Source organism: Typha angustifolia, chromosome 13 (genome assembly GCF_048772165.1).
Source record: "Typha angustifolia cultivar Huaian chromosome 13, ASM4877216v1, whole genome shotgun sequence".
Taxonomy (NCBI): Eukaryota; Viridiplantae; Streptophyta; class Magnoliopsida; order Poales; family Typhaceae; genus Typha; species Typha angustifolia.
This window is the reverse complement of record NC_133251.1, coordinates 4,117,167-4,137,813: the sequence shown is the minus strand read 5'-3', so window position 1 is coordinate 4,137,813 and position 20,647 is coordinate 4,117,167. Positions and strand designations below refer to the sequence as shown.

Below are 20,647 nucleotides of genomic sequence, written 5' to 3'. Positions count from 1 at the left end.
TTCGGAGTGTATCGATCCGAATCCAGATCTTTGGAATTCCTTCCGAAGACATTGATCCGACCCAACCCCGATTCCTTTCCCCTTCTAAACCCTAATTACTCCGCTCTCCTCCTCCTCCTCTTCACCATCCAAATCCTTGATCCTCAAAAGCAATGCCGGACGTCCAAGCCCTCGTCAACGACTTCGTCCTCAAACTCAAGAGACGGTATTATCTTCTTCTCCTCCTTTAAAATTCTGAGCTTTAATTCTTTTTTCCCTAAATATGGTGAATTCTTATGGATGGATTGCAGAAAGATCGAGGGGTCGCATGCGACCGCGAGGCAGACCGCGGAGCTCCTCCGCTCGGTGGTCTCGCAGCATCGGATGCCGTACACGAACCAGGCGGCGGCTCTGATCGACGCCGTGAAGGCCGTCGGCGAGCAGCTTATCGCCGCCAATCCCGTTGGTGGGTTCTTTATCTCAAAGTCTCCTTTTTGATGCACCAAATGTACTCACCAGTAATTGCGTCTCTTTTAATTGATCACAATTGGTTGGTTCTGTAATTTATAACTATGTTATTCGTTGGTAGTTATCATTGGACATCTGTAGTATTCTTTTCTATTTATACTTTTCGAAATCAGGAAGCCTGTTTATTTCTTAGAAAATCTGCATGTTAGTCTATAAAATTTGAAAGTAATTTGGACTTTTGCCCATGATTTAAGTTTATTTATTCTAAACCTTTGCTAATCTCTAACAAATTGCTACTTGAAGCTTTCACCGGATGACACTTTGTACCGAATGAATATTGCAGAGCTTGCTGTCGGGAACATAGTGAGACGTGTTTTGCATATCATTCGAGAGGAAGACCTTTCTTCGACTGCAACTGCAATTGAAGGTCTGGGATTATCTGCTGGTAGCGATGATGAAGATGACGGTGAGCATGAAGACCGCCCTGCTTTGTCTGCTGCAGCCCTTGCTGCTGCTGCTAGAAGTACTCTTCGGGCCCCTTCATTGCAAACCCTTCTCGAAGACATACCTGTCTCTGCTTCTGCTCCTCATGCTTCTTCCTCAGGTGGTGATTCTGAAGGGAAAAGCAAATGTACGATCCCACTATAGTATATTTTGTTTTTTCATAAGTTTATCTGTTGCTACTCAAAGTTTGTTCATTAAATATCGTGCTGAAGTCTGTATGATAATCTTCTCTTCCACAGCAGCTGATAAGAGTTCGAGGAGCCGGAAGCTAAAGCATGATGTCATTGAGGCTATCAATGAGCTGCTTCAAGACATTGACACTTGCCATGAACAAATTTCTGAACAGGCAGTAGAGCATATTCATCAAAAGTATTGTATCCGTACAGCTATCATACGTCATCAATTACTCTTTGTTGTACTTTCCAGAATGAAATAGAATTTTCCTATTAAACTAGTTAGTGATCAAAGAACTGAACTTTTTATTTTTATCTTATGGTGTGAGAGTTATGATTCAATTTTGTTTATCATGACATAAGTAAGACGTGTTTAAGTATTTCAAGTATATCCTGCTGCAAGTTGCATTTGGTAGTAGATTCGTACCATTCTTTCTGGGTTGAATGTTTTCTGCTCCGACCTCTTGGATCCTCGTGTGTGTAGAATATTGCTGGATGGATTATATATATTCAGAATGACCTAGATTTTCAGCAAATAAGCAAAGTAGATTTACTGTATCCCTTAAATTTGGCCTTATTATAAACAATCTGGAAGTTCGGTGTGCATATTATTGTTCAAGTTATTTTTGCACAGTTTATATTTAAGTGGATATTAATCTTTTCATCACAGTGAGGTGATTTTGACATTGGGACGTTCAAGAACAGTGAAGGAATTCCTTTGTGCAGCGAAGGAAAAAAAGCGCACTTTCCGTGTATTTGTTGCCGAGGGTGCTCCCAGGTTTGTAGATCATGCTACCTCATTGGTAAACATACATGAAACCATCTGTAGGGATTGTCTTTGTAATTTTCTTTTCAGTATCCTTATAACAAATTATTAATTTATACTTGGCATTATGGTTATCAATTAGATATCAGGGACATGTTCTGGCGAAAGAACTGGTCACAAAAGGTCTACAGACTACTGTTATAACGGATTCTGCAGTTTTTGCAATGATTTCCCGAGTTAATATGGTACTATTAAGTGAGATTTTTGTTCTTATGGTGAACGATTAATTGCCTTTGCATAATGGATGTTACATTATGTAGGTGATAGTTGGAGCTCATGCAATCATGGCAAATGGTGGTGTGATTGCACCTGTCGGCATAAATATGGTTGCACTTGCTGCTCAAAGGCATGCTGTCCCATTTGTTGTGGTTGCTGGTAGTCACAAGGTTTATTATCATCTTTATACACTTCTCAAACACTTTAGTAGCTGAACCTGCAAGTTATATTTTTGTACAATTGATAGTTGTAGGTCTTTTCTTTTTGGTGTTTGTGTGTGGTGGAGATAATATTTGCAGGATGGCGGAGTGTTATCTTATTTAAAGGTTTAGGGCTTAGCTAGGCTTCCTTTAAAACATAGAAGAACACAAAATAGAATGTAATGAACAATTTGTTTGTTGAAATCTAGTTAGGCGGGTATCTTTTGTTATGCTTTCCTTTTTACTAGCTCAATTAAGTTCTCTCTGGTAGGCCCGTAAATATTTGGAAATTTGAAGAACCCAGCATTGTGGAATTTGTATTAGCAAATAGCGGACTGTATGGTATAGCACTGTAGCACTTGAGTACACTTATAGATGTTCTTCTTTGAGTAACATTCTAAAAATATTTAAGTAATCACTTCTTTGAATGTGAATTTTCATATGCATAACCATTTTACCAGTTTCCTGCATCATGCCAGACATGTTATTGCATATTAGCCGTGAAGTGAAATTTTATGCGGAGCATGTTTTCCAGTTTCTTGGGATGGAGTAAATGTTTCACATGGTCAGACTCAATTCTCTGTTTAATGAGAACTATGTAAGGACTCTGCCAAAATTGTCAAAGATTGATGTGGCAACATTTAGCACGTAGAGTATTATATTCAAAAGCCTGATTCATCTATGAGATATAAAGATCTACAACAATTACAGAAGAACAATCAGATAAAAGTCACTTATAGGCCATAGCATCAACTTGTGGCATTCCATATTAGACAAACTCTTTATTGCATTTCATGGCAAGGTTGCATATGTTTTTATTATCTGGATACTCACAGAAGTTGCATTCTTACAGTTTACTTTTTTTTGATGTCCTTTTTATGGCAGTTATGTCCATTATATCCACACAATCCGGAGGTTCTGCTAAATGAACTCAAATCCCCAGCTGATTTGCTTGATTTTGGGGAATTCTCAGATTGTATGGATTTTGGTGGTCGTGGTGGCTCTCCTCATCTTCATGTTGTCAATCCCACATTTGATTATGTGCCACCAAAGCTCGTCAGCCTCTTCATCACAGACACGTGAGCTTTCTTTTACATTATAGTGGATAGTGCGTGAATCTGCCAACACTGTTCTATGTGCTCCAAGATGATAAAAGAATACTTTTCATGCTATAGATTTGATATGACCACTTTAGTATCCTTGTGAATAGATGAATTTTGGTCAATTTCATGTTATTCATTTTGCTATTAAATCTATTAGGTCTTGCTTGCTTTGAGTTTAGAGACCCCTCATGAACTGGTTTAGGGATCCCTAATCTGGTTCAGTAACCAAACATCTTTTTATTTTTTTAATATCTAATCAAGTTTTTTCTTTAAAAAATCAAGACTAAAAAATAAGACTAACTAATTAAGTTCAGGGCTTAGTCTCAAACCAAACAAGACCTTGGCTTTTACAGATTTTTTTTTTTAAATCATTGAGCCAACCTCTACCATTTTTGTTGCTTTTAAATTCTAGTATGTTGTCTGCTATTAGGAGAAATGCCTTGGAAGAAATGCTTTAAGAGAAATGCCATGCTTTATAACGCAAGTGTCAAAGCTTAATGGTACGCCATAACTAAGACTGGAAAGGAAATTGAAACCTTAGATAATAGTAGTGAATCTTCTTGTGATTATCCTTATTTTATCACCATATTTCAGGTAAAATTATTTGAATCCATTGTCATATCATCATGAGCCATTTAACCATTATTTTCGCTATCTTAAAATCAAACATTATACTGATCGAGTAGAAATATTGTATACACTAATGCCTTTTCTTGTTATCGATCTATGAAATCTCAGATATTTGTTATTAAGATATGCTTAATCTTACAAAATTATGATGATACTGGAGGTTCTTTCTTCTTTCTTTTAGCTCCTTTGTCGTTTGTAGGTTTATCTGTAATTTAAGTTCCTTTAAGCGGTAATCACACAGTATAGGCCTATTTAGTTATTTGATAAGGCTGTACTGTTCCGAAGTTTAAGAGAGTAAATTTTTTTTTCTTGTTACTTGTAACTGTTCATGACATTATGTATGCTTTTTTAATGTTCAAGGGAGAAAAACATTTTATTCATCAAGGCAAAGATGTTGATCTTGTGTTGCTTTTCTTCTTTCAACAGAGGGGGTCACAATCCATCATATATGTACCGGCTAATTGCAGATTATTACTCTGCTGATGATTTGGCGGTGCAAAGAAAATCAACATCTTGAAATGAAGTGGCATGCCTTTTAAGTTTGCTGGGTAAACATCTTTCATAGCCACACTCGCTTTTTTCTTATATTCTTTATCTGACTGGTTTCATTCCTGAATCTCTAAATGTGACGCACCTTTGCTTAGTTGAAGTGTGAATTGTGCTACTGACTGGATTTCTTGGAAGCCTGAAGAGCTGGCAATCCTCTCTCTCTCTCACGCGCATTCTCCATGCTGAGCTTACAGTAGGCATCAGGAAGTAAAACATCACTGGAGTTTCTATGTCTGACATCGATGCAGCTGAGATCTTGGTGATCCACAAGTTGGTTCTTGATTGCTTAAAGGTGTTTCTTGGATGGTGATTCTATGTACACTGCTACGCTGCAAATTTTTGGTGCTGTTTCTATAGAAAAATATCTGTCAACATATGTTAGATTGCTTGTCTGTTTCCACTATTTTCTCTCAATAATTTCCAAAATCCATGGTCATTTTTGTGTACTTAAGGCTGTCTGATAGCTATGTATATTTCTAGGCATGACTTTGATCTTAAGCAAACTAAACCCCAAGTTGAGAATTAGACTACTTTCCCTTTGGTTTTTACCTGAAATGTTTTACCAGCAGAGCTGTGGCCTACTGTATTGGCTACCATTGCAAGTGTAATTAAGATATGATTTTATATAGGTCATATGTTTTTGATATGCTTAAACCTAAATATTATTAAAAATAGCTAAATAATACTTAAATATTAGTTAAAATGGCTAAATAATAGAAGAAATATAAATATAATGTTTAAAAATTTAAAAATAAAATCAGTCGTTGGATAATTCAATGACTGACCTCTTAAGTCTCTAACAATAACCAATCTTTGGAAACGGCTAAAAAGAGAAGGGTAGAATTGCTATTGAACGCCCACTTCCACTGTTCCACACTTTCCAATTTTGTTTGGTGGACCCATGAATTATAACAGATGTATACAGGAGTGGGACCCAAGATCATTAGTGGATCTCAGCGAGTGCCTTTTAACGGTTGGATCTCTAAACCCTCCTGACATCACCCACCCATTTACTCCTCTTCTCTTTCTATCTCCTCCTACCAAGGGTATCCTCGTCATTTCGGGCTCTGTCGACAAGAATATTACTAAATTTATGAGAGAGAGAGAGAGAGAGAAAGAAAGAAATGTTATCTGAGAATATTCGTTTCCATCTAAAAACTAAAAATAGAACGAAAAATAAACTGCAATTGGACGGTCAGGAGACGTCTAAGGGGCGAGATCGATTACCGTTCCGAGAGCTTATCCGTCAAACACGCCGGGGTTGTCCCCGGCGCTGCCGTCCGAGTCGCCGCCTCCGTCCCCGCTGTTGGTCGACTCGCCGCCGATCGCGGCCGCTGCGATCTCCTCCACCAGCTCCGCCACCTCCCTCATCTCGGGGCGCTTCTCCGGGTTCGGATCTGTGCAGGCCGACCCGACCCGCAGCAGCCTCACCATCTCGGCCCCGCTAGGCGCATGCTCTGTGCACGTGATGTTTGGGTCCAGCAGCTCGCCCTCGCGCCGCTCCGCGATCGCCGAGTTGGCCCACTGCACCACGTCCGTCCCTCCCTTGGTGTTGCTCAGGTACTGCGACGGGAACTTCCCGGTGAGGAGCTCGAGGAGGACGACGCCGAGGCAGTACACGTCGGACTTGGGGGACACGTGGCGGTGGAGGAGGGACTCGGGTGACTTGAAGGCGAACATGGCGTGGGGGGCTTGGGAGGTGTTGATGAGGCCGAGGAAGCCGTAGTCAACGAGGAGGGGCTCGAAGTCCGCGCCAAGGAGGACGTTTCCGGACTTGAGGTTGCCGTGGGGGCAGTCGAGGGATCTCAGCTCAGCGTGGAGGTACGACGTCCCGCGCGCGATTCCTCGTGCGATCTTCAGGCGCGTCGGCCACGTCAGCGCCATGTGGTCCGGGCCTCGATCCCCTAACAAGAACCCATTTGTTTACACTTTACAGAAATGCGCAACAAAAAACAGCTAATTATGCTCGAAGGTTCTTCTAAGTTTCAAGGAAAAAAATATATATATATATATTGTAAAGCAAATATTGACACGTAAGGATTGACAACTACTCACCATGCAAGACATAGAGGAGGCTGCCCTTGGGGACGTACTCGGACACGATGAGCTTCTCCTCCTTACGGTAATGGTAAGCCAACGGCGTCAAAACATTCGGATGTCGAAGCCGTCCAAGTCGCTGCAACTCGGTGCCGAATTCCTCCTTCCCGACCCTGTTCATATCCCTCACCCTCTTAACGGCGACGGAGAGCCCCGTAGCCATAACGGCCTTGTAAGCCGAGCCGAGCCCACCGTTGCCGAGCACCTCGGCGGACGCCTTCATGAGGTCAGGGAGCCCAAAAACACCTCTATCCTCGTTCACCATCACTAATTCTGTCACCCCTGCGATGGCGCCGGTACTAACCGAGCTGACGCTGACACTGTTGCTGACGCTGACGCTGTTGCTGCCGCTGCCGCCGGCTCGGCTCGAGCCGGAACTCTTATGGGTCGAGCCTGGTTCCTGTGGCTGATGTAACGGCAGCGGTTCTTTCTGTTCAGTGAACACGGCGCCCGTAGCCTCCTCGTTGGTTTCCCCGGCTATCCCGACACCAACCGTGTCGAAGACCGGATCACTCTTGCGATGGCAGACGAAGATCAAGGCCGCCGAAAGCACGATAATTATCAATACTAGAATTGCGAGGATAAGCATGGTATCTTTTCTCTTGATATGAGAAATATTATCCGGTGCCTGCAAAGGTGACGGGCATGCGGAGTCGAGAGGCGGGCCGCAGAGGTTAGGGTTTGCGAGGAAGGAAGAAGCGTTGAACAGGGCGGCGAGGGACTCGGGCACGGGTCCAGTGAGATTGTTATAGGAGATGTTAAAGACTTTAATGGAGGGAGGAAGGGTAGGAGGGAGGGATCCATCAAATTTGTTGTGATCGAGGCGGAGCTCGAGGAGGCGGGTGGCATTGATGATTGAGGAGGGGATCGGGCCAGAGAAGCTGTTGTTGTCGAGGAAGAGCTTCTTGAGGTGTGACATGGAGGAGAAGAAGGACTCTGGCAATTGGCCGGAGAAGGCGTTGTTAGAGAGGTAGAGGGACTTTAGGGCATTTAGGCCGATGAGCGCGGTGGGGAGGGCGCCGGAGAGGGAATTTTGGGCGAAGCTGGCGGTGCGGAGGGCGGGGAAGTGGGCGAGGGCTTCGGCGTCGATGGTGCCGGTGAGGCCGAGGCCCTGGAGGCGTAGTCCAGTGACGATGCCATGGAAGCAGATGAGGCCCGGCCACGGGGTGTTCGGGTCGCAGGGAGCAGAAGGGGAGGAGGAAGACCACTTAGAAAGAGCGGTAGCGTTGCCAAAGGAGGATTTGAGGCGGAGGAGGGCCGCTGCGTCAGACATCTGGACCGGCGCTGATGCCGCCATTAGAGGAGATAATAATAATAAAAATAATAATAATAATAAGAAGAAGAAGAAGAAGAGGAAGGAGGGGAATATATAAGCCATGATCTCTCTCTTTTAGTTCTTCCTTTTATTCCCTTCCTCTCTCTTGGATATGGAGCTTTTGGCTGTTTCTTTGTTCTTTGGTTTTTTCTCTAATTGTGAGGGCTGAGAAGAAGGGGTGGGGGGAGGAGAGAGAAAGGAGAGTGGATGGGAAGGAATTGAAGCTAAGTATAGACGAAAAGGAGGGAAGAGAGAGAGGGAGGCTAGTAATCTAGTTTGACGTCAAACGAAATTCTTGACCGGGTCAACCAGAGTGGAAGGTAGTTATTTACCTTATTTTGATGCACGAGCTGGTAACGGTTCTTTTCCGGTACTAACAAACCGTTATATATCTATGCATGCAGATGATTGGTTACAAACTGTTGAGGTGGCATTGGCAACCCTAGGACATAGATTCACTTCTATCTATGAATTAGTACTTGAGATAGGTAAACAAATCTATCTCCATATCTAGTAAACGTAAGGTAAATACTTCAACGTTCATCTAAAATTTAGAATCCTAATCTAGTGGCTGTGATATGTTAAGAACTTACTAGTCCTTCAAAAAGTTTACTCGTGCCTAACTCCCCGATGTTATTTTTCCTTCCATTTAAAATTTTCTGATGTGATAGATCTGACTAGAGACATTGATGGTAATTGAAAATAGAGTTCAATTTAAATTTAATTTAATTTATTTTATTTAAATTAGATTCTTATCTCTATATATTTTTAAATTTTAGTTTAAATTAAATCTTAAATTAATAAGAGATATATGTAAGTAATTAAAAATAATTGAAGAAACATAATTTAGTTCAACTTCCACCGAGTTAGTTATTACGAACGCTATAGATATTCTTATTCTCATATCCATACATTACTCTCGGTAATATATATATGTATATATATATGTAAGAGATTTTTAAGAGAGTATACATGTAAACATCAATTTTAGAAAAGTATATATGCAAATAAGATATTTTTTTCGAATGATATACATGCACTAAATATATTTATTTTTTAAACTAAAATTATATGTAAGAAGAAAATAATTGCTTAGTAGACTATAGCATAAAATATATATTATTTTTTAAACTAAAATTCAAGAAAATAATCACCTAATAGGCTATAGCACTTAGTTTTCTTGTTACCCTTAAGTATATCTAACCGTTAACTTTCTCTTTATCTAAAAAAGATGGCTATATATTAAGTTAATAATGGGGTCTAACCTAATTTTTTATTAACTATTTTGAGTAAAGAGCTAAGATTAGCTCAGAATCACTTCGGCCAAAAGTGTACAAGGAGATTAGAATCACTTCGGTCAAAAGTGTAAAAGGAGATTAGGTTTATAACCCTAGTTATTAATAGGGAGTGGATCGTCTACATTCACAAAAGTAGGAATATGCTCTAGTCGGCTACTTCAGAGGCTTCTTCTGGCTATGAAAAAATTCAACACTAAGTTAGCAAATAAACATTAAATGGTTGCAACGCTCTCGGTTGAGATAGTGTAGGAGGGAGACTGGAATGCTCGCTTCTTCCACCTCTCATCGACAATGCGAGGGAGGTGAAACTTCATCGTAGGCTCATGATGGAGGACGATGCTTGCATGCATGGGTAGATGGAGGTGACTAAGTAGTTTGTGGATTATTATAAGAATAATTGGGGCTTGATGTCTAATAGGGAGTGGTTCGTCCTAGAGAGGATAAGGCTCTCTTCCATCTCTATCTTGGAAGGGGAGGGGCTTCTGAAGCCAGTCGCGAATGATGAGATCTTGGAAGCCTTTGGCGGTATGCCAAGAGGGGTAAGGCCTCCGGGCCTTGATAGCATCCTAGTTGAGGTCTACGTCAAATATTAGCAGTAGGTGAGAGCCTATTTATGTGTTGTTGTAAGGCACTTCTTCAAGCATGACAACCTCCTAAGTCAATAGGGCAACACTTATATCACCTCGGTCTCGAAGACTAAAAAGCCCACAAGTGTGAAGGAATTCTGACCAGTATCACTATGCAACATAGTATACAAGGTGCTAGTGAAGATTCTGCCTTTACTACCAAAGTTAGTAGGGCATGAGCAGGTGGCATTTGTGAGAGGTTGAAACATCTGCGACAATATTATTGTAGCCCAGACGGTGGCTCATAAGCTAACTAATGCTAGGAAGGAGCAACATTTGAGGATGCCACAATTGAATATGAAAAAGGCTTTTGATTGAGTTAGTTGGGATGCTGTCATTGGAGTTTTAGAGTGCATGGGGTTTTCTGCTAAGTGGTGTAGGTGGATTGGTGTTTGTATTAAGTCGCCGAGGTTTGCCATTCTAGTAAATGACAGTTCGTCAGGTTGGATCACGCCGTATGAGGATCTTCAATAGGGTGACCCTGTATCGCCCTACCTCTTTATTTTTGTGTGTCAAGTTCTTTCTAGCATCCTAAATGAATGGATGAAGCACTATAACACAAAAAAAGGTGAGGCCTCTATGCGGCATGATCCAACACAATTGGGCTAGGTAGAGTTTGAGCCCTTTATGGGCCTTTTCTTCCCTTATTTTCTTCTTTCTTTTTAATATTCTCTTATTCATTACCCTCTTTAAACATTGAAATATAGGTGCAGGCTAGGATTAGAGTGACTCACTTATCACATAAAAATTTTAGCGAATTCAGGCAAGTGATCTATCAATCATTGTTATTATCATTTGATATGATGTGTTATAATTTAAATAATCATCTATGACATGATAGTCTATTTACCATATTGATACCTATTTGTTTAACATGCTACCTAACACAACTACTATTACTTTGATTATTATATATATTTATTAGCATGCTTAGACATGATAACCCCCATGCTCTTCTATTTTGTTAATCGTGTTTTATCTTATTATGCCACTAACACACTTGTACAACTATAAAAGGAATGATCTATATCTCGACAGTACTCAAAACTTTTTAGCCAAGGTTAGGATATGAGATATTTATATAGTAGAGCCCATGCCTGAGGTCTTAGTCTATGAATCTCAAACAATTAAGCAGCTGTTTTGCTGGGCAATGAGTAATATTTACTATTGATTTGATAAGAGTCAACCATTTATGGTATCTAAAAGAGAGTAAAAGTTGTAGAATAATATAGGCCAAGTAATACCTAATGATATAAAGTGAGTGTATTCTTGAACGATGGCTCTTGATTTGCCGCACAATAGTGAGAAAGAGCTAAAAGCTCAGATATTAGTGTCAGTGTATGATACTAACTCATATGGTGGGCTTACAACTGGGTTTATAATCTGCGATGAAGGACGACTGATCAATGTTGTTCGTCGGCTGACGAGCAAACGATTATACCACTAAGGTTTACCCTTTCTTGAGGGGTCTGTATGATTGTCGAATATGGGTGTTAATACTGAAGGCTCGCGTGGGAGGCACACCATGCATAAGTAGTGGCTAGGGCTAGCGGGAGTTATGTTAGACTATGCTAACTAAATACATAAAATGCATGTTTTATTTTACGTTCATGATGATCAGTTGCGTAATTGTGCATGCATTCTTCTTGCTGGGTGTATTTTATACATAATACTTGACTAGTGATAATTGCCACTTGCTAAGTGCTAGGCTTATTCTGTGTTGATATATAATGCAGATGATTGACACCCTAGTGGGATATTTGGCGGCAATTTACCTTGTAGGGTATTAAGCTCATTTCCTTTCATGCTCTTTTAGTACTATTTGTATAAAAGGTTTATATTATTCCCTTATTGTATCTTACTTTTAGCATATAGTCTTTTAAGGGTCTCTGCCCTTATGGTTGTATTTGGATGGATTTGCAATGGCCTGTAGAAACATATCTGTTTCCATTAAATTTTTAGGGTCTTCTTCATCCTTGATGGTATGTTATTGGACTTCTAATCCTCACGTGACACTCAGGGAGACCTCGTGGAAGGCACGTGGCAGGATCAGGTTATTACAAGCACAACCTGTTGACTGATTTTAGGGTAGGAGATATCCATATGTCACACCTACTCTATGTGGATGACCTATTGTTGATGGCGCATGCATTCTCTAACAATGAGAGAGAGATTCTAGATTACCTTCAGATCTACTCTAAGACTACTAACTAGCACGTTAACATGGCAAAACCAAAGCTTTTCTTGTCGGACTAGATCGAGGAGGAGCTGGCCAACTTGCTCTATAGGGAGCTGGCTTTATCTGCTTTCAAAATGCCTTTCATTTACTTTGGTGTCCCAATCTCAAGTCCCTGAGTTCACGTGAGGGATCTCCAATGGCTGGTCGAGAGGGTTGCTCGAAAACTAGCTAAGGGGAAGCATGCTTGTCTCTTGTTGGCAGGGCGACTAACCTTGCTAAGTTATATCCTTCTTATAATCCTTACGTATTGGCTGGGTTGCTCATGGATCTCAACTTTTGTGCCTGAAGCCATCAAAAGAATAACAAGAGCCTTTTCCTCTGGGATAACAGTAAGGGGAGGGGGTTACACCTCCTCATCAGCTAGGACACCATAACTTCCCCCCGCATGAAGGGAGGACTCGGGGACCGGCGACTCAAGGCTTCACGTTAAGGCCTCCTAGCCAAGCACGCTATCCAACTCCTCAACACAAGCAGTGCGCCTTAGATCCAAATCATGCATACAAAGTATGGACATTAGCATTTGTGGGTTCAAAGGAAAAGGAGAGATATATCCTAGATATGGCATTTGCGATGCCAAGCCCAGGTCTATTAAGATGGGATGTCAAAAGCTTATCGAGAATGATAAGGACATCTTGGCAACAGATGACCCATGGTTGTCATCAGTGCCTTGGAGATGGGCAACCTAAAGTCATCCACAAAAGCTTCTCAGAGGAGGGCATAACGATGGTAAAGTTGATGCAGTCAGAAAGAAACTCCACACAGCCTCATGGGGGCTGTGGGAGGAGCTAGCTTTCAAAATTAAGGTGCTCCTATTTGGCACCTCCACCATAATAGATACATAGATATGGTGGGGACACCCGACAGAAGTCCCAAAAAAAGCTTCATTTACTAGTTTTTGGTCCCGAAAGCGATAGAGTGGCTTGACAAGAGGGTCATTTGGACTTTGCAAGTAGTGCCAAGGGTGCGCATGTTTTGCAGGAAGCTCCTCTGCAATCGCCTACTAATGATTGTATTCATGAAATTTGCGGACCATCTATTAATTACATGTCATGATAGTATAGAGGTTTGGAGGGCGGCGAAAGCGATATGGAGCAACGGGAGTCACCTTATTAGCAAGGTGGAGTTTGACTAGATTGTGGTGACTTAGGTCGTGGACTAGATGAAGAACAACTATAGAAAAGCTTTGATCGCAATTAGTTGCGGTATTTGGAAGCAAAGAAACTGCATAGCTTTTAGTGATGGGGAGCCTGCATGCAAGGTGGCAAAACATACGTCTCACATGGTGGACAGCTACTTCATCAATTCAGGAAGTCGCTCAAGTGGGCGCCTAAGAGCGATACAATGCTGGACCAAACTGGAAAAGTGTTGAATCAAGTTAAATGTTGATAGGACGTTCAAAAATATTGTCTATCAGGTAGGGGCCAGGGTTCATTAGATAGGAACTTATCCCCGGTGTCCCCTTTGTTCATGGAGGCTTGGGCTCTAAGGATAGGTCTGGATGGTTGACCCTAACTTTTAGGTGGAGATTGAGTCGGACACAAAATCTTGAAGAATCTTGAAGGGAGAGAGTGTTTATGATAAGTTAGAAATATAATCTATGATTGTAAGTCTATTTTTATGAATTTGATAGAGTTTGAAGTGGCTATGTTTACAGAAAGGATAATGTGGTAGCTGACTGGGCAGCTCACTAGGGTATAGATTCCGTACAAACTATTCATCTGTGGCTTAGTGGATCAATACCACCCGAAGTGTAATTTTTGATCGACATTGACCTTTCTCGACCCAAGCTCGACTCATTTTAAAAATGAAAAAAAAAATTGAAATCTTCTACTGCAACGTCAGCCAATCAAAACTCGCCATGTACCCCCTTCACGCATCTCTCTCTCTCTCTCTCTCTCTCCCTCCCTCTCTCTAAATTCTCCTCTTTCGAGACTCTTCGGCTTCCCATCCTCGAATCTCGATTTCGAGGGGTTTTTTTTGTTTTATTTTTTTTCTTCTTTTTTCTTTTCTTGTTTCCCCTTTCGAATCCCTAAAACGTTCCCTCTTCGATTTGAATTCGGTCGCCTTATAATCGTCTTCCTCCCCGAAGAGAAACCCTAGGTCGAAGAAATGATGCAGCAGCAGCGGCTCAAGCAACAGCAGCAGCAAGCTTTGATGCAGCAAGCTGCTCTATTGCAGCAGCAGCAGCAGCAGCAGCAGTCTCTCTACAATCACCCGGGACTCTTGGCCGCTCCTCAGGTCCCAACCACATCAGAATCGCCTAAAAGATTAATATTTGAGTCTTCCTCCTAAAATTTATTGAACTTTAGATAGATTCCTTGCTCTTTGAGGTTTAAGAGTCTGTGTTTTGGTGTTTTTTCTGCTTGGCGATTATGTCTTATGGATGATTTTTTTTGGGGGGTGTACGAAATTAGCGTCCTGTTGCTTTCTACTATGGGCATTTTCTTGGTTACTTTTATTTATTTTCTTTTTGCGGTTCATTTTAATTTTTTTTTTTCATTGAGTTACTTCTTAGTATTTACCGGTGACTAGCTTTTCATCAACTCAATGTGGTTTTCTAAATTCACCTTTCAGACTTGCAAATCTCTTTTGGGTTCTCACTTTGATCTCGTAAATAAACTAAATCACGTGAAGTCCTGTTAAAATATTCAGAGAAACTTAACTAGCTATTATGTGAGATTTAAGATTCTTCAAAGACGTTTGACTGTTGGAGAAGGAAACTCTTTGGGGTTTGAAATGGCCAGCTTTGAAGATTTGTCTTATTCCTCCTTTAGTTCTCGATGTCAAATATTCATTCAATTTGTAAGTCCTCTTCAGGAGTAGGTTTGTGCAGAGTGCTCCACATTGCTATTTTGCTCCTACTAAATAGGAAACAGGGGGTCAGAAGCATTGCCATATTCTTTATTAGTCTCCTTGCTTAGTTTTTCTTTTGATTTGTTATAGAGTTGTAAATTCATGTGTTTTATTTGATGTAGGTTTGCTAGTATTTTCTTTTCTGTAGGTTAGGTTTTTTATTTTTTTTGGGGGATCTTTTTTGTTGTTGTTTGTTTACACTTTTATTTTGCAGATTGAGCCAATTCTAAGTGGAAATCTGCCTCCTGGGTTTGATCCGAGTACATGCCGCAGTGTGTGAGTGTTGCTAGGAAAATTTACTTTGTTTCTTCATTTTCCTAACTTGATGTGCTCATGGGAACTGGCAAGTAGCTGTAGACCATTTCTTCTTTTGTTTCATTGCTGAAGAGTTTTCACAACATTATTGATACATAGATGTTAAGCTATTGGGAAGAATGGACAATGTGATAATATTTGCAACACATCTCTTTCTATCATTAAATGAATTTCTTTTCAAAGGATTCATTTTTTACAATTGGTTAAGGTCATATTATTAGCTAAAAATGTTCACCAAATTCTTGCTAGAAAAAGAAAGTCTTTGCATTTTTATGCTTTTTATAATTTATGCTTCTTTTAAGCAATATAAATTATTCACGTTATGGTTGATTTATCACTTCGTGAATTTCTGGTAAAAATATAGGTATGTTGGCAATGTTCATGTTCAAGTAACTGAAGCACTACTTCAAGAGGTTTTCCAGAGTACTGGCCCAGTTGAAGGATGCAAACTCATCAGAAAAGAAAAGGTTGTCTACTTGTTTTATTTGTTTTCCAATTTTAAGACGTACTCGAGGAATGCATAATGAAAACTCATTTAGGAATTTAAATCAGATTAAATTTTCTTCCTATATTCTTTATCCCTAATTGCATGTTAACAATTAATCTTCAAATCATATATGGCATGTGCTATTTGATGTTGCTTTTAGCTTCTTTATACTTTTTATCTGGAAATAACTTTTTGGTAGCATTGCAGCATTTAATAACTGGTGAAAGTATTTTGCAAGTACAACTTCTCTGCAACGTCTTTCCTGTGAAAGCAGAATAACTGATAACTAATTCTAATGATCTGGAAATGTATATAGTATCTACAAAGAAGGTCTCACTACTGTGCTGCAAAATCAATCTGATTAGTCATTTGTTAATCTCATTATGCTATGCTAGTACTAGTTCTGTTAGGATACTTCTAATATTGTAATTTTGGGAATGGTTTATACTTGCAGTCATCCTTTGGTTTTGTCGACTACTATGACCGCAGATCTGCTGCACTTGCAATCATAACACTCAATGGAAGACAGCTGTAAGTTAAACATACATTCTTGTTTGTGTCTTGCCTTGAACAATCCTTTCATGTTTAACCTCCATTGCAGTTTTGGCCAGCCTATTAAAGTTAATTGGGCGTATGCTAGTGGGCAGAGAGAGGACACATCAGGTTTTATTTTTAAGAACTTTTTATTCCAAACAATTTGCCATTGTACTGCAGCTTGCTTTTGCTGTGTTTGAGGGCTCATGTTCTTGATTACTTTCTGTAGGGCACTACAACATTTTTGTTGGGGATCTTAGCCCAGAGGTCACTGATGCTACCTTATTTGCATGCTTTTCTGTGTACTCCAGCTGCTCGTGAGCATATAACAACTTTCCTTTTGTTTCTTCTTGTTGATTGAACCATTTGTTTGATGATATAATGACTTTCCTTGCTTAGATTAGTAACTTGCCGATCAGAATATAATGTTGTGCTAGAAATATGTGAATTGTTGGTTTTTCTTGTAGAGATGCTAGGGTCATGTGGGACCAAAAAACTGGGCGTTCAAGAGGATTTGGCTTTGTTTCTTTCCGGAACCAACAGGTGAGATTACTAACGTAATACAGAATTACTAATGTAATACAGATTATTCTTCTGAAAAATATATGTTCTTGATTATCAGTAGCTTATGTCGGTAATTCTTTCTGGCAGGAAGCACAAAGTGCTATAAATGACTTAACTGGTATGTGCCATTATCATAGCTTGAAAGTCGCTTCAAACTAGAAAATATGTGGAAAAGTCTTTTGTTTTGTTCTTCGTGTCTTCTTTCTTCTTATTTTCTTTACGTTGAGAGATGGGTTGGTTGAATTGTTTCTTTCTCTGAGTGCAATCTGCGAAGCATAGAAGGGACTTGATTTTTCTGTGGACTCCCTTTCATCTTTTTGATATGTTAATTCTTATTTATGGAAAACCAGACTTTTCACGTTAGCATGTCCTTATCCTTCGCAGGCAAGTGGCTTGGCAGCCGCCAGATCCGTTGCAACTGGGCTACAAAGGGTGCTAATGCTAGTGAAGACAAACAGAATTCAGATTCCAAGAGTGTGGTGGAACTGACAAATGGCTCAGGAGGTATATACTTTGTAGCTGTATAAAATGAAGTGTTCTCATTAAGAAGGAATATAGTTTTGAAACAAATAGGGTTTGCTTGTTTCCAAAAGGATGGATAATTTGCAACTTTGCAATGATTAACTGTACTTTGAGTTTTCCCCATTTGATGTTATGTACTGATAACCGGTCTGACATTTCTCCTTATGTTTTAAATTTTCATTTTTAGTAACCAGAGAATGTCATTTAGGTATGCAGTATTATTATTTGTTTGATATATTAACTATAGATATGTTATTCTTGATCACTTTTCTCTGAAATGCAGTTCTGATTTTGTTGATTCTCTTGGTTTATTAGAAGGTTCTGTATCCATGTTATCTATGTGTTAGACTCTTGAGTTTTTCTGCAAAATAAGTCTATTTTTTTCAAATTTATTGGAGAGATAGGTGAGTTCCCAGATTAATTCGAATAGTAGGTTCATGTCAAATGAACCACATTTGATGAATCACTCTCAAGGTCAGAATTTCTTCTCTTGGTTCTCTTCACCTAATGCACAGAGAAATGTTGACTTTGATGGTGATTTGCTTTCGCCACAAGCGGTTTTACCTATTCCTCTGAAAAGTTAGGAAAGTTACTCATTCCTCTATTAAGTTTGAAAAAGTGATTGAGGTTGCAAGATAAGCCCAGAGTATCTTTGGTTGTTTTGATGAGAACCCATGCATCTCTGTTAAATTTCTTATATTCTATTATTTAATATTAGTTTTGTGTGTCTCCAACCAATATTTTAGAGGCTCTGTGAGTTTCAGAATGTAAAGAAAACATACTAACTTGGGAGGAATTTTGCACCTTTTCAAGGTCATACTAAAGCAGTATAACTTTTTTCTCATCGAGCAGACTGCCAATTAGTAGTTTATGCATGCCAGAGTATTTGGCTGATTTTGGTTTTCTCTATACTGCATGTGTCTGATTTATGTTAAACTTATTTTGTTCTGTTTGGAAGCCTCTTCTCCATGAATTGACTAGTTTCATCCAATTACTGGTAATTGATGTCAATCATTTCATCATCTACTTTCTTACTTTATTAGAGGGATTCATGAAATGCACAAAAATCTTTACCAGTTTACCTTTATTTTCCTGTTAAAAGTATTTTTACCTGCAAAATCTTCCTTGGGCAGACAATAGCCAAGAGAATGCAAATGATGATGGTCCAGAAAATAATCCACAATATACAACGGTCTATGTGGGCAACCTTGCTCATGAGGTAAGTGACTTCTCCCCTTTTTGTTCACTGATCTCTATTAGTGGCCACTTTGTTTAGCATATAGAAGCTGCTGGTTATTTGTATATACCTACCTGTGCTGTTAAAAAATGGAAGGGGTTATTGGCTACAATTTTTAACAAATGGAAATTTTAAACTTGAATTTAGATAAGTATTCAAGTACATTGTTTGCCAATATTGTTTCACACCTGATATATTAATATTAGTAAAATTGAGCAACCAACCTGTTATGCGTTGAAGATTTCTTTATTAGATCTTTACTTGCAGAAATACATTTTATTTTGTATTTTTAATTCTACTCTTACCTTTTAATTTAACGAATTGCAGGCTACACAAGTTGATCTCCATCGTCATTTTCATGCGCTTGGTGCTGGGGTAATTGAGGAGGTCCGTACTCAACGTGATAAAGGGTTTGGCTTCGTGAGGTACAGTAACCATTCCGAAGCTGCCCTTGCAATTCAGATGGGTAATGGTCGAATTCTATGTGGAAAGCCAATTAAGGTATTATCTGATCTTCCTTAATACCACAAATTTGAGTGTATCATTCTTTTACAGATGAAATAAAGCTTGTATAGATGTTTGGAGTTGTGATGTATGGAAGCATATTCTTTGCTTTCTAGGAGATATTGCAGGCTTGTGTGGAGGATGAACGAGTCTGAGGCAATGTGTAACCTGTTAATTTCTGTGTTGTTTATGGAATTATAATATGCTCCAAAATCATATAGTATAGCCAGTAACAATGGTTTCTATGAGTGAGGGATGGATAAAAACTTGTATGACTAAAAACAGAAATTTTGTAAGAAGCCAAATTTGCTACTCGGTACTAATGAGGTGGGTTTCTGCTGTATCTTTCTTGGACCACATGATTTTCTTTATGGACTGTCTGAAATGATTGTGGGCTTGGTTATTTAACTGTTTGTTCTTGTTTTGGTAGACCTTTTCTTTAGAAATGCAGAGTGGAAGTAGGGACAATATTGATTAAGAGAGATATGTGCATGTGATCCTGTTCATATTTGTCCTTAGTGTCAATCATGTATATTGACATGCCAACTGCTAGTACAATAAAATATACTGTTAAATATTGCTTGAAGAAACAGGATAGTCTTAGCCGATTATTGCTTGGGCTATCTAGATTCGTGCATTACTGGGGCTGTAACTTGTCACATGTGCAGTGCTTAAATGTGCATAATGTGTTAACTCTGTCTATTTCTTTTTCTTGATGTTATACACTAGCTTACATTAAATAATGGTGATATGTGCAACTTAGTTTGATTTTCTGCTGTTAATGCTCCTACCTCTTTTTTTTTTCAGTGTTCCTGGGGAAGCAAGCCAACTCCACCTGGGACAGCTTCTACACCACTACCTCCTCCTGCTGCTCCCTTTCCTGGGCTATCAGCAGCAGACCTCTTGGCCTATGAACGCACTCTGGCACTAAGCAAAATGGCTTCCAGTCAGTCACTGATGCATGCTCAGGGTCAGCATGCTCTGAAGCAAGCTGCAATGGCAATGGGTGTCGGAGCAAGCCAGGCTATCTATGATGGTGGTTTCCAGAACGTTGGCTCGTCGCAGCAGCTTATGTATTATTAAGTATTTGCTCCATGACCCTCCCAACTATCAACTTTTATATATCCCTTAGCACTAAGGAAATTTCTCTTGCATTTCTTTTCTTTCTTCTATACTTTTGATCCCTACAGTATTGTTAATTTAATGGTTATGTTCGCCAAATGGTGTACCAATATATGAATGTAGGCACTGTTTGTAGGACTGACAAACTTTTGGGGAAAGGAATCATAAAGCCTTATTTGTTGGTATATTTGGATTATATACCCAATTGTAAGAGTCTATACTAAACTATTTCATTTGGCACTGAAATTTAATATGCATGTTTTCCTAGTGTTTAGGCAGTTCCTAA

General features: G+C 39.6%; 3 protein-coding genes across 5 annotated transcripts; 2 read left to right on the top strand and 1 right to left on the bottom strand.

Moving 5' to 3' along the window:
• The first annotated feature begins 15 nt into the window (after nucleotides 1–15).
• LOC140773006 (uncharacterized) lies at nucleotides 16–5,084 on the top strand. 3 transcript variants are annotated; one of them, XM_073115311.1, is made up of 10 exons: nucleotides 16–205; nucleotides 291–445; nucleotides 791–1,078; nucleotides 1,194–1,320; nucleotides 1,795–1,902; nucleotides 2,033–2,135; nucleotides 2,211–2,336; nucleotides 3,252–3,445; nucleotides 4,526–4,647; nucleotides 4,744–5,084. In XM_073115311.1, the coding sequence occupies exons 1-9, from the start codon at nucleotides 153–155 to the stop codon at nucleotides 4,614–4,616; spliced, it is 1,245 nt and encodes a 414-aa protein (XP_072971412.1). In that variant the 5' UTR covers nucleotides 16–152; the 3' UTR covers nucleotides 4,617–4,647; nucleotides 4,744–5,084. The 3 variants fall into 3 exon arrangements, with proteins under 3 accessions (XP_072971412.1, XP_072971411.1, XP_072971410.1); XM_073115310.1 differs by having other exon boundaries at nucleotides 17–205; nucleotides 1,191–1,320; nucleotides 4,750–5,084; XM_073115309.1 differs by having other exon boundaries at nucleotides 22–205; nucleotides 1,191–1,320.
• Nucleotides 5,085–5,807: 723 nt separating this feature from the next.
• Nucleotides 5,808–8,018, bottom strand: LOC140775141 (pollen receptor-like kinase 3). The gene is made up of 2 exons (XM_073118404.1): nucleotides 6,704–8,018; nucleotides 5,808–6,552 (listed from the first exon to the last, which is right to left on the bottom strand). Exons 1-2 carry the CDS (start codon nucleotides 8,016–8,018, stop codon nucleotides 5,888–5,890), a joined length of 1,980 nt encoding a protein of 659 aa, XP_072974505.1. The 3' UTR covers nucleotides 5,808–5,887.
• Nucleotides 8,019–14,123: 6,105 nt separating this feature from the next.
• On the top strand, nucleotides 14,124–20,618 carry LOC140773814 (oligouridylate-binding protein 1-like). Its single transcript, XM_073116568.1, has 12 exons — nucleotides 14,124–14,461; nucleotides 15,291–15,352; nucleotides 15,756–15,858; nucleotides 16,333–16,409; nucleotides 16,480–16,541; nucleotides 16,642–16,729; nucleotides 16,880–16,955; nucleotides 17,064–17,094; nucleotides 17,361–17,480; nucleotides 18,632–18,717; nucleotides 19,063–19,236; nucleotides 20,047–20,618. Exons 1-12 carry the CDS (start codon nucleotides 14,333–14,335, stop codon nucleotides 20,320–20,322), a joined length of 1,284 nt encoding a protein of 427 aa, XP_072972669.1. The 5' UTR covers nucleotides 14,124–14,332; the 3' UTR covers nucleotides 20,323–20,618.
• Nucleotides 20,619–20,647: the final 29 nt, after the last annotated feature.

Bases quoted from the DNA above. Each gene is read 5' to 3' on its own strand.
- LOC140773006 (XM_073115310.1), top strand. From the start codon at position 153: ATGCCGGACGTCCAAGCCCTCGTCAACGACTTCGTCCTCAAACTCAAG. The intron at 206-290 runs GTATTATCTTCT...GATGGATTGCAG, and splicing joins GTCCTCAAACTCAAGAGACG to AAAGATCGAGGGGTCGCATG. The intron at 1,903-2,032 runs GTTTGTAGATCA...GTTATCAATTAG, and splicing joins GTTGCCGAGGGTGCTCCCAG to ATATCAGGGACATGTTCTGG.
- LOC140775141 (XM_073118404.1), bottom strand. From the start codon at position 8,018: ATGTCTGACGCAGCGGCCCTCCTCCGCCTCAAATCCTCCTTTGGCAAC. The intron at 6,553-6,703 runs GTGAGTAGTTGT...GGTTCTTGTTAG, and splicing joins CCTCCTCTATGTCTTGCATG to GGGATCGAGGCCCGGACCAC.
- LOC140773814 (XM_073116568.1), top strand. From the start codon at position 14,333: ATGATGCAGCAGCAGCGGCTCAAGCAACAGCAGCAGCAAGCTTTGATG. The intron at 16,410-16,479 runs GTAAGTTAAACA...CCTCCATTGCAG, and splicing joins ACACTCAATGGAAGACAGCT to TTTTGGCCAGCCTATTAAAG. The intron at 16,956-17,063 runs GTGAGATTACTA...TCTTTCTGGCAG, and splicing joins TTTCTTTCCGGAACCAACAG to GAAGCACAAAGTGCTATAAA.